The sequence below is a fragment of the Leopardus geoffroyi genome, chromosome A2 (assembly GCF_018350155.1).
Source record: "Leopardus geoffroyi isolate Oge1 chromosome A2, O.geoffroyi_Oge1_pat1.0, whole genome shotgun sequence".
In the NCBI taxonomy this organism is placed as follows: domain Eukaryota; kingdom Metazoa; phylum Chordata; class Mammalia; order Carnivora; family Felidae; genus Leopardus; species Leopardus geoffroyi.
In genome coordinates this window covers 62413764-62425199 of record NC_059331.1, presented here as the reverse complement: position 1 = coordinate 62425199, position 11436 = coordinate 62413764, and the positions used below count along the sequence as shown (strand labels likewise).

The 11436-nt window shown below is 52.1% G+C and overlaps 1 protein-coding gene across 2 annotated transcripts in view; it reads right to left on the bottom strand.

Annotated features, from left to right (window-relative positions):
• The window catches only part of ADCY1 (adenylate cyclase 1), a 113828-nt gene that overhangs the window by 9174 nt on the left and 93218 nt on the right, over window positions 1-11436 (bottom strand). Inside the window, exons 15-19 of one of the 2 annotated variants that reach the window (XM_045494217.1) lie at window positions 8071-8187; window positions 7467-7613; window positions 6860-6958; window positions 1338-1452; window positions 161-285 (exon numbers count right to left, since the gene is read on the bottom strand). In XM_045494217.1, coding sequence (XP_045350173.1) covers window positions 161-285; window positions 1338-1452; window positions 6860-6958; window positions 7467-7613; window positions 8071-8187 — 603 coding nt within the window. Of the gene's footprint in view, window positions 1-160; window positions 286-1337; window positions 1453-6859; window positions 6978-7466; window positions 7614-8070; window positions 8188-11436 lie in introns of those variants that run through there. The other variant, XM_045494218.1, reaches the window with a different exon arrangement.

The window sequence follows — 11436 nt, the reverse complement described above, 5'->3', positions numbered from 1 at the left end:
CAGACAGCAACGACCACGTGCCCCACAAGCCGTGGACACACCGTGCTAGGCGGGGTCCCATCCCTGCCAGGCCCTGGGGCTCAGGGCCACCCACTCCCGCCAGGCCAGCCCCTGCCTCTTGCGCCTCATCTCCCAGCCTCGGCACTCGTGGTGAACTGACCTGGATTCTGCCCTGGACACCGGTGCTGTCCATCCGACTGGCCACGTTGACCGTGTTCCCCCAGATGTCGTACTGCGGCCTCCGAGCCCCAATCACCCCGGCCACCACAGGGCCCACGTTGATGCCTGGAAAACAGCGTCAGCACTGTCAGTGCCGGGAAGGCTTCCGAGGGCAGGAGCTTGCCCCTCTTGGGGTCTTGGGGTCCCGGGGATCCTGGTACAGTGTCCGGTCCGAAGGGGCCGTTTGGAAGCCTGGGCGTACGTCCCCGTCCTCATCCTGAATCCCGTTCCCTGGAACGGAGACCCCGCACTGCTCAGACGCCTGGCCTTTCGGGACGGCAGTGCACCCCCCCACACTGCCGCCCCCTTCCGTTTCCCTGGCTGCGACCCCACAGGTCTTGTAGGGTATGGGGCCCGGAACCGTTCACGCTATTTCGGGGTGCTCTGAAGTGGGGAACGGAGGCCCCCTTCTCTTCACGTGGCTCAGAGTCTGAGTGCCCATCACCCCTGCAGCCATCCCAGAACTGGGGCCTCCTGGCCCTGCAGAGGCCACGTCACGTCGCCCCACATCGCATCCTGCAGACTTTCCTGTGTCAGCCACAGGCACTACGTCCCAGCCCAGCAGCGGGGTGCTGATGTGGTATGCAGGACGCGGGGCCCAGACAGGGGCCCGAGGGCCACTTCCCCCACAGCTGGTGGGCCAGGCTCCCTGCTAGGTCCCCATGGGGGAGCAGGAACAGAATTTCTGTTTCCTGCCACGTCACTACACACGGTGGAGTCCCGGCCAGAGGAGAGAGCAGGACGCAGGGACTCGGGCCGGGCGGGTGCCAGGTTCCGCAGACCCCTGCCGTCACCCTCACACTCAGCCTGGCTCTTAGGATTTTTACTGGACACTGGACGTCTGAATTCTAGAACCACCACAAGCAACCATTTTTGGAGCATTCCCCCACCCCCACCCCCTGCCGCCCCCAGCCCACCACAAGTGGACTTAGACATTTCGTGAGCTCAACAGCAACCCTTTGGGTCTCAGGTCCGGTTCCCAGGACCCTTTCAGAGGCAGCTGTCCCTGTGCCCCCAGGCCGCCCCTGGGAGGTCTGCCCTCCCTCCTGGACAGGAGGGGCCAGGCCACCAGCCCTGGGTGGGGCAGGAGCAGCATGCTGGCGTCCGAGGCCACATACCCACACGGAGCACAAAGTCGTTGTAAGACTGGTAGTTGATTTCATCCAGGACGTCGAACATCTCGATGGCGAAGTCGGCCAGTGTGCTCAGGTGGGAGGAGATGCCCTTCTTGGCCTGCACGGAGCAGACGGGGGGCGGTTACCACGCTTGGGGGGTGAGACCACATGTGGGGGCTGGGACGCTCCGCGGGCACCCCGCCAGGGGCAGAACCTGACCCCACGGGCACAGCAGCGCCCCGCCCACTGCAGGCTGGGTGGTGGCCTGGTGTCAGCCCCACGGGGTCGTGGGTGCACTGCCGGCACAGAGCCTGCTTAGGATTCTTTCTCTCCTCCTCTCTGGACCCCTCCCCAACTCAAGCGCGTGCTCTCTCTCTCTCTCAAAATAAACAAAAAAATATTCATTTGAGACAGCCCCTCTTGTGTAAAACAAAGACAACCGTCAGGTTTTTCTCTTCTTGTGACAGTTCAAGGTTTCTCATTTTTCTCTGTTTACGGGTATTTCACTAGTCCTCGAATAAAGGGAACAGACACTTTAAAAAACTTAACTGACTTAACTCTTGTCCGAACAGGTTAAGGTCTATCGGTAAATAGAGCAGATGGCCTAGAGAGTCCCGTAGGCTGTGCCCCTGCCCCCACCCCACAGTTTGCCTACTGTTCACATCCTGTGTCAGGACCTTTGTCGCCACTGATGCGCCCACGGTGATTCACTATCGTCAACTAAAGTCCACAGTTTATATTATTTGTGTACGTTCAATGCATTTTCCCAAATGCAGAGTTTCATGCACCCACAAGAGTAGTTTTACTGTCCCGCCAGCTCCCATGCCTGCCTGTTCATCCCTCTCCCCCAACCCCGCTGGCAACCCCTAATCCTTCCAGGTCCCCATGGTTGTGCCTCTTCCAGAATCTCCCGTAAGTGGAATCACACAGTACGTAGCCTTTCCAGATCTGCTTCTTGCCCTAGTAAGATGCATTCAAGGCTCCTTCATGTCCTGTGGCGTGAGAGCTCATTTCTTTCTAGAGCTGACAGACCGTAGTCTGTTACCCATTCACCTACCGAAGGGCATCCTGGTTGCTCCCTGGTTTTGGCAATTATGAGCAGAGCTGCTGTAAACATCCGTGTCAGATGTTTCGTGGCCCTAAGTCATCTGTCCCTTTGGGTAAATGCCAAGCAGTATTGCTGGAACGTACAGTAAGAGTGTATTTAGTTCTGTAAGAAACCGCCAGACTCTCTGTCCCCCACAGCGGCCACCCCACTCTGCGCTCCCATCAGCGGTGAGCGTCCCTGCCACTTGGCGTCCTCGCCAGCGCTGGGCGTCGTCAGGGTTCTGGCCCCTCTAATCAGTGTGCGGTGGTGTCCCATTGTCTTAATTTGCATTTCCTTGCAGACGCCTGATACAGAATATCTCTTCCAATGCCTACTCATCATATGCAAGTGACATGTCTGGATTTTGTGCCCACTTTTTAACTGGGTTGTTTTCTTATTGTTGAGTTAGGGTTTGATGCAAGCCCTTTATCAGAGAGGTGGTTTGCAAAGATTTTCCTTCAGTCTGTAGATTGGCATTTCATGATAGTATTTCCTGCACATATTTAAAAATTACAGTTAGGTCCAACGTAATGATGATTTTTCCATGGGTCATCTAAACACTGATCACAGAGGTGCCTGGGCGGCTCAGTTGGTGAAGCACCTGACTCTTGATTTCAGCTCAGGTCACGATCTCACGGTTCATGGGATCGAGCCCCCACATCAGGCTCTGTGCTGACAGTGTGGCGCCTGCTTGGGATTTCTTTCTCCCTCTCTCTCTGCCCCTCCTCTGCTCATGCTCACTCTCTCTCAAAATAAATAAACATTAAAAAATAGCTTGGGGGCACCTGGGTAGCTCAGTCAGTTAAGGGTCCAACTTCAGCTCAGGTCATGATCTCACAGTTTGTGAGTTCAAATCCCACATCGGGTCTGTGCTGACAGCTAGGAGCCTGGAACCTGCTCTGGATTCTCTGTCTCCTTTTCTCTCTGCTCCTCCCCTACTTGTGTTCTGTCTCTCTCTGTCTCTCAGAAATAAACAAATGTAAAAAAAATAGCTTTAAAAAATAAAATAAATAAACACAACACCAACCCAAGGTCACCTTGATTTTCTCATGTGATTTCTAGATATTTAACACTTCTGCCCTTCACATTGAGGTCTATGAATCATTCTGACGTAATTTAACCCATTTTGTGTTAACATCTCTCTAAATACAGGTGTGTACTTGTTCTGGCACTGTTTGCTGAAGATTACCTTTGCTCCATTCACTCTTCTGTCAAAGAACTGTTGACTCTGTCAATGGGGGTCTGTGTCTGGGCTCTCTATTCCATTTCGTTGATCTAGTTGTCCGTTCTCCCCAACACCACACGGTCTTGCTCATGGCAGCTTTCTTTCTAGCAACCCTAAAGTCCGTAGTTCAGTTCTCCAACTCTGTTCCACCTCTGCTGTCCTGTGTTAACGGCTCTGCGTGTTTTGCCTCATGTAAACTTAGGGCCAACTGGTCAATATCACACAGTGACATGCTGGACTTTTGAGCGGGATTGCAGGAAATCTATAAGGTCAGCAATAACCAGCCTCTTGACCTTGAGTCTTCCTATGCAGGAACATTCCTTCTACACCTGTTTGATCTCGATTTCTTGCATCAAATTTATACACTTGCCCTCATAGAGATCTTGTTATAATTATTTTTAAAATGTGTACCTAGTATTTAACTTGGGGGGTATGCAAATATAAGTGGCACTCTTTAATTTCAAATTCCACTTGGGCATTGCTGGTATGTAGGGAAGTGACTTTATTAATCTTGTTTCTTGTGGTTGCTTATTATAGACATTTGGGGGATTCTTTTTTAATGTTCCACATAATCATGTCATCTGTGAAGAGACAGTTTCTCCTCCCCAGTCTGTATACTTTTACTTCCTTTTCTTGTCTTATTGCGCTAGCTAAGTCTTCCAGTATGAACGTTGACTAGGAGAGGTGACAGAGCATTCTCGCCACGCTCCTGATGTGAGCACGAGGCTTTGTTTGTCATCATTAAGTATGATACTAAAATACACCTTTTTGTAGATGTTCTCTACCCAGTTCACGACGTTTCTATTTGTAGAGTTTCCTTACATTTGTTGTTTTTTAAATCAGGAATGAGTTTGGATGTTGTCAAAATGGCTGTTCTGCCTCAATTAATTGATGTGATCATGTGATCTCTCTTCTTTATCCTGTGGATACAGTAAATTTCATTAACTCATTTTGAAATGTTGAACCAGCCTTGGTATTCTGAATAAATCCAACTTGTTTGTGGCGTATTATTCTCTTCATACAATGTTGGAGTCAACGAACATTTGTCGAAGACTTCCACATCCATACTTGCGAGAAATACTGGCCTGTGATTTTCCTTCCTTGTAATCAATCTGGTTTTCGCATTATTATAATACTGGATCCATAGAATGAGTTAGAAAGAAATGAATTAGAAACTTCTATTTTCTGGAAGAGAGTTTATAGAATTTGTGTAATCTCTTCCTTAAATGTTCAATGAACCCATCTGGGCCCAGTGCTGTTTTGGAAGGTTACCAATTATTGGTTCAATTGTTTTAATAGATATGGTCTGCTAATATTTTTTATTTCCCCTTGTTCAAGTTTTGGTAGATTGTGCCTTTCAGAGAATTGGTCCACTTGGTCCAGATTATCACATTTGTGGGCACAGAGTTGTTCATAACATACCTTTTCATCCTTTTACTTTCCATTGATTCAGTACAAGTGAATATTTCTAATATTAGTAACTTGTGTTTTCTTTTTTTCTCAGTTAGCATGGCTAGAGGTTATAAACTTTTTTGATTTTTCAAACAGCCAGCTTTTAGTTCCACTGATTTTCTTTGGTGCTTCCCTGTTTTCAAGTTCATTGATTGTGCTCTGATGTTTCCCCCGATGCTCACCACAGATTTATACTGTTCTCCTTTCTGTAGTTTGCCAAGGTGGAAGCTTACACGGTTGATTCAGGATCATTCTTCTTTTCTAATATATGACTTCAGGGACGTAAGTTTCCTTCGGAGGGCCTGCTGCATCTCACAGGTTTTGTTCAATTGCATTTCCATTTTTAGTTAGTTCAACACGTTTTTAAGACTTCTCTTGAGAGTTCTTCTTTGACTCATGTCATTTCGACAAGTGTTGCTTAATAGGCAAATAGTTTGGAATTTTCCAACTATGTCCCTATCAACAGATTTCTAGTTTAATTCCATTTGGGTGTGAGAACACACTTTACATGATTTCAATTGTTTTAGACTCATGAAGGTGTGTTTTATGTGCTCTATCTTGGTCAGTGTTCCGCTTGAGCATGGGAAGAATGTGTATTCTGCTGTTGTTGGATGGAGTTGTCTGTGGGTGCCAATTACATCCAGGTGCTTGATGATGCTGTTCAGTTCGACCATCTTTGCAGATGCCCCCTTGGACCTGCCAGTGACCAAGAAGGGTGCTGCAGTCTCCAACTGTAACAGTGGGTTCATCGATTCTTCCCCGTGATTCTATCTGTTTTTGCCTTACATATTTTGACACACTGTTGTTAGAAGTATACATGTTAAAGATTGTTATGGTTTCCTAGAGAATTGACTCCTTTATCATTTTGCAGTCTCCCTCCTTATTTCTGTCTCATAATTTTCCTTGATCTGAAGTTTGCTTTGTCTGAAATTAGATCACTACTTGAATTTTGTCTTATTAGTGCTAAAAGGGTATCTCTTTCTACATCCTTTATTTTTAAGGTATCTGTGTCTTTAAAGTGTGTTTCTTGGGGCACCTGAGTGGCTCAGATGGTTGAGCGTCCGACTTTGGATCAGGTCATGATCTCAAGGTTTGTGAGTTCAAGACCTGCACGGGGCTCTCTGCTGTCAGTGCGGCCACTTCGGATCCTCTGTCCCCTTCTCTCTCTGTCCCTCCCCCACTCGTGCTCTCTAAAATAAATAAATACTTAAAAACAAATAAATAAAGCATATAGCTGGGTCTTATGCTCTTGGCCACTCTGTCAGTCTCCTTTAACTGGCATATTTCCACTCACATTTAAAGTGATTACTGACATAATAATCAATGGATTATTATGAATTAGTATTTCCCATATTTATAACTGTTTTGCATTCATTGCATTTTTTTTGACAACTTCCTCTCTTTTCCTGCCTATTTTTTTAGAGGCAACCTGAAGACATTATTCACAGTTCTGCACTGGGAAAGGGGAACACTCCACAGTGCCCGGCTGGCAGGACTGGGGTGCAGCTGGTGGGGAGGGAGCAGGGCTGGTGGGGAGGGGGCCAATGGGGCGGAGCAGGGCTGGAGGAACCCCTGTGACTGGCCTTGGTGCCGATGTTCTATGGGGGAGTGTGTCTGGAGACAGCTGGCCACTGGATGGACAGCCCACGGGCCGCTGCTCTGACCCACTTATCAGGCAGACTGGGGCTCAGTGCAGAGCCTTCCCAGAGTTCCGGAGCAGTCTGGGGCAGAACTGGGACCCAGTCCCCAAGCGGCACTCACCTTGGTCCCAGTGGTGGGCGCCAGCCCCACAGCGGCCATGTAGGTGCTCCCGATGGTCTTGATCTTCTCCAAGTCCTTGTAAAAGTCTTTGTCCATGAGCTTTGTTTAAAACGCAAAACTGTTCAACGTTACATAACATCTTAGAGAAGCCACTTTGAGAGCAAGCCCAGGGCAGGGGGAGCGAGTGCTGAGAAGCAGTGTGTCTTGTCTGTCGCAGGCACCAGACAAGGTCTGGAGAGATCTGAGGGGCTCTGGCAAGGGCATGGGAAAGAGGAGCCCAGGAGGGACCGCACAGAGCGCAGGTGTCCTGCAGCGGTGACCTCAAGGTCACCTGGAGGAGACGCCCCAGGGCAGGGAGCGGGGCAGGTGCAGACCCCAGGGTCGTCAGCCCGAACACCCCATTTACTAGGTAGGGGACAGGCGTCAGCACCTGCCACGGGAGCTCAGTGCCCACAGGTGGCGAAGGGCCCTCCTCCAGGGTCAGGATCTGCCTGGACCCCCCTGGGGGGACAGAACGTATGAACCTCCTCCCGGTTCCGTGTGCAGGGAGCGCGCCACGTGGCGGGCACAGTGCAGACGCGGCCCCACAGCGGCCGGCGGCCCTCACCTCGTCGAAGTCTGCGATGATCTCGTTCAGGAGACGCAGACACTCCACCCCCATGTTGTTGCCGTCCAGCTCGATGTAGAAGTCGTCGAAGTTGGGGATGGAAGCAAACATGACGCCCACCTGTGAGTAGGACTGGTAGTACAGGTCCTGGGGGCAAAGTTCAGATCAGCCATGGCGCCCAGCCATGGTGCCAGGGGTAGCACGCGGGGCCAGGGGGGTGGGTGGTGGGGGACAGGAAAACAGCCCTGGAACCCTGGATGCTCTCTAGCCAAAGCCGGTCAAGCTGGCCTCGCCTTCAGCCTTCAGGGTCTAAGGCGCTGGCCAAGCCTATTGTTGAGTTGACAGTTGTGAGCCCTGCTCTGCCGGGTGGTGGGTTCCTGAAGCCCACCCTCCCTCCACGCAGGGTGGAGGCTGCTATGCTCCCTCCCAGGACCAATCCCAGGGGCTTCCCAGGGCCCAGCCCCACCTGTGGCCCGGGCATGGGTAGAGGGGACCCAATCAGCCTCAGTGCTTTGCGATTTTAAGCAGAGACGTGATGGGAGGGTCACTCTGGGTGGGACCCCGGCCGGAGCAGGCGGGGTGGGGGGGCAGGAAGCAGGCTCACCATGTTGCGGGGGTTGGACATGAGGAAGTGCTGAGCCACGTGGGCCGGCAGGAGGTTGAAGAGAATCCTCTTGTTGTCCAACTTCACCCTCTCCATGTCGTCTCTCTCCTCCTCTGCCTGGGGACAGACCCTGCGTCACCCACTGAGCACTTCCTTCCCCCACACCCCGCATAGGCTCCCCCAGACCCCTTCCAGCCGGGCGCAGCTACTCTCCTCAGGACCATCAGTCCAGCCACACCCCCGCCCTTGACCTAGGAGGGGGACCCTCAGCCCCTCAACCCTGCGTGATGTCTGATGTCCTGTCCTACCTTCTGCCAGAACCCTGCCAGGTCAGTTCAACCAGACCCCTCAGCCCCAACATTTCCCCTTTGGGATTTTCTGTCCGATGACCCCCTGCCTCTTCCTTGGTGATAAGCCCCCGCCTGTCTGTTCTGTCCCTGTCCCGATGGCCCTGAATGATACCTGTCTTGCCACTGTGCACAAATGCCATGGATCCCTTTCCTACAATGCCTGGGTCTCTCTAACCACCCAAAGTAAACTCCAAGGGCACCGATCGATGGTCTACACAGGCTCCTCTCCACCCCCACTGGGCAGAGCGGTTACATCAATGTCACTGGGGCCCAGAGGAACCACGAATTTCTGGGTTAAGTCCCCAGTGCTGATCAGCTGGAACTTTCAAAGGGGAAATGGGGAGATTCAAACTTTCAGTGGGGCCTTCACCCCATTTCCAGAGTACACGCCCAGCCACCTTCTGGGGTCCAGACCATGAGACATGTGGGGGACCTGGGGTGCGGCACCTGGGCGGGGGACCTGGGGCGGGGGACAGATCCAGCACGTGCAGACTCCCTGGAGCAGGGGTGAAGCCCAGCGGGGCCCCACCGGGGTCTGCTGCTGGGCAGGGGGCGGGGGGATCTCTTAGCGCCAGGGCCACGCACAGACTAATGAAGCCCGTGGCAGCGACCCCGCCCAGCAGCCTGTGGCAGCCACACCGGCCTTCAGGGACCGGAGCCACCAGGTGGCCGCTGGCCACTCATCCTGGATCCAGCCTGACCTGGGAGAGGAGTGGCTCGGGGAACATTTCTAGGGTGAGTCAGCCCCGTGGACACCGGACTCTGGGGACAGTGACAGTGGCACAGTGAGGCCCCGCTGGCAGCCTGCGGCCTGGCCTTCAAAGCTGGGGGTCCTGGGCACCACTCCCCAGTCCCCACTGCATGATCAGGTGACACGCTCCAGCTTCCTCATCGTAAAATGGATGTAAAATACTCAATTTTAGGGGCCGCGCTCCTCGTCGACGGTTAGGGGAATGTGTGCTATCTACTCAACCTGGACTGTCCGTCCCAGGAAACTCAGTAAAACGTTTACCAATTAAAGTGAGAAGTGGGGGCTCCCAGAGGCAGAGCTGCGGCAGCGGGACAGGGGGACGCCCGGAGCGCGGGGGACACCTGGAGCGCAGGGGACGGCACGGCGGGCCGAGGGCCCCGGGCCTCCTCTGGGAGGTGCGCTGGGGAAACAACCCAGGGCCGTCTGTTATCCAGGAGCCTGGAGACGGGACAGGTTCCACTTCCCCCTCACAGCGGGCAGTCAGGCAGCAGGGGGCACAGCAGAGGGAGCCCAGAAGCAAGCTAGGAGACGAGCCAGCCTCTACAGGGGGGAGGCCACGGCCATCAGAGCGAGGGGAGCGTCAGAAGCAAGCCAGGAACGTCTGCTAGGACACACGCAACTCATTACCCGTGACACGTGTGCACTGACAGCCACAAAAGAAAGCTTTTTGCAGGAGGAGACAAAAAGGAAGTAAATAGTAGTTTTATGATAGCAGTTTTACTCTGGCCCTAAAAATTTTGCTGTCCCTGAAACACTGTTTGTGTTAATGATACCTTTAGAAAAGCAATGTAACTAAATACACTTTAACTTTGTAAAATAAAGAATCTTGGCTTATCACCTTGTGAGCAAAAGCTTTGGACTTACGTTCAGTTTATTTCAACGGACTTAACAATTCATGGAGATTTACAGCCCATCAGAGTAGCTCTCTTTAAAAAAAAATCATTGTCTGAGGGGCGCCTGGGTGGCTCAGTCGGTTAAGCATCCAACTTTAGCTCAGGTCATGATCTCACGGTTCGTGGGATCAAGCCCCGTGTCGGGCTGTGTGCTGACAGCTCAGAGCCTGGAGCCTGCTTCGAATTCTGTGTCTCCCTCTCTCTCTGCCCCTGCCCCACTCGTGCTCTGTCTCTCTTACAAAAAATAAACATTAAAAAAATTTTTTAATAAAAACTAAATCATTGTCTGTTTTTCAATCCATCCCCAGGTGCGAAGGTTTACATTAAATGCGATGGGGAAATTTCCATCTTCTTACAAACTAAGCGGAGGAAGTTGTGTTGTTATGTTTACAACAAATTAGATGAAAACCCACTGAAATCCTCTTCCGGCCAGGAAACTGTAAGTATTGGTAGGAAGGAGCGGGTGTGGGTGACACATGCCATTCCTGTCAACACACGGGAGACACATCCACACCCACCGTCAAGCTGTTCCCTCCGCGCGAGCACTTGTTTCCAAAGGCATTTCCCTTCTCACACGTCAAAATCTGACCTTGGACCCTAAGGGACAGAACGCAGGAGCTGGCATCTCGGAAATTACTCCCCAGGGTGCACCTACCAACAGGCATGTGGCACCGAGAAGGGCCGACAGGCTGGGAGCACCGTCTCTCCATAAACAGAACAAACCAGAACAACATAACCTGGCAAGTCCCAGATCGGCTGACGCTGGTGACCGGTGGGGCTGTGTGTGCCGTGACGGTTACCGTGACCCCCACAAAGTGCTGCAAAGACTTTTTGTCCAACCAAACAGCCCCGTAGACCCTCCCAGCACCTGCAATCAAGGCTGTGCTCGCTCAAAATGAACAGCCAGTCACACTCTTCCTGGGAAGTGATGTCCCTGCCTCCTCCTGGAGGTGATATCTGTCTGGAGGCAGGTGCTCATGGCCAGCTCATTCTTCAAACAGTGGGAAAGTGCTTGTTTTCATTCCCAGAACCCTGTGAACAGAGCTGCTGATGCTGCACAAGGGTCCTCAGGAGACAAGAACCAACAGGGCACGTGCAGATGTCAAAAGAGATTTGTGACCAGGATGTGACTCACGGGATCATGGAGGCTGAGCAGGTCCCACTTCTGTTCTCCACCAGCTGGGTGCCTGGGAGAGCTGGCGGTGGGGGTTCCATCCAAGCCCCAAGTGCCAACAACCAGGGGAACCAAGGGCAGAAGGCTAATGCCCCAGCACAACAGTCTGGTAAAAGAGGCTGGAATCTTCCTCTTTTTGTTCTTTTCTTTCTTAATTTTTTTTAATGTTTATTTATTTTTGAGAGAGACAGAGCGTGA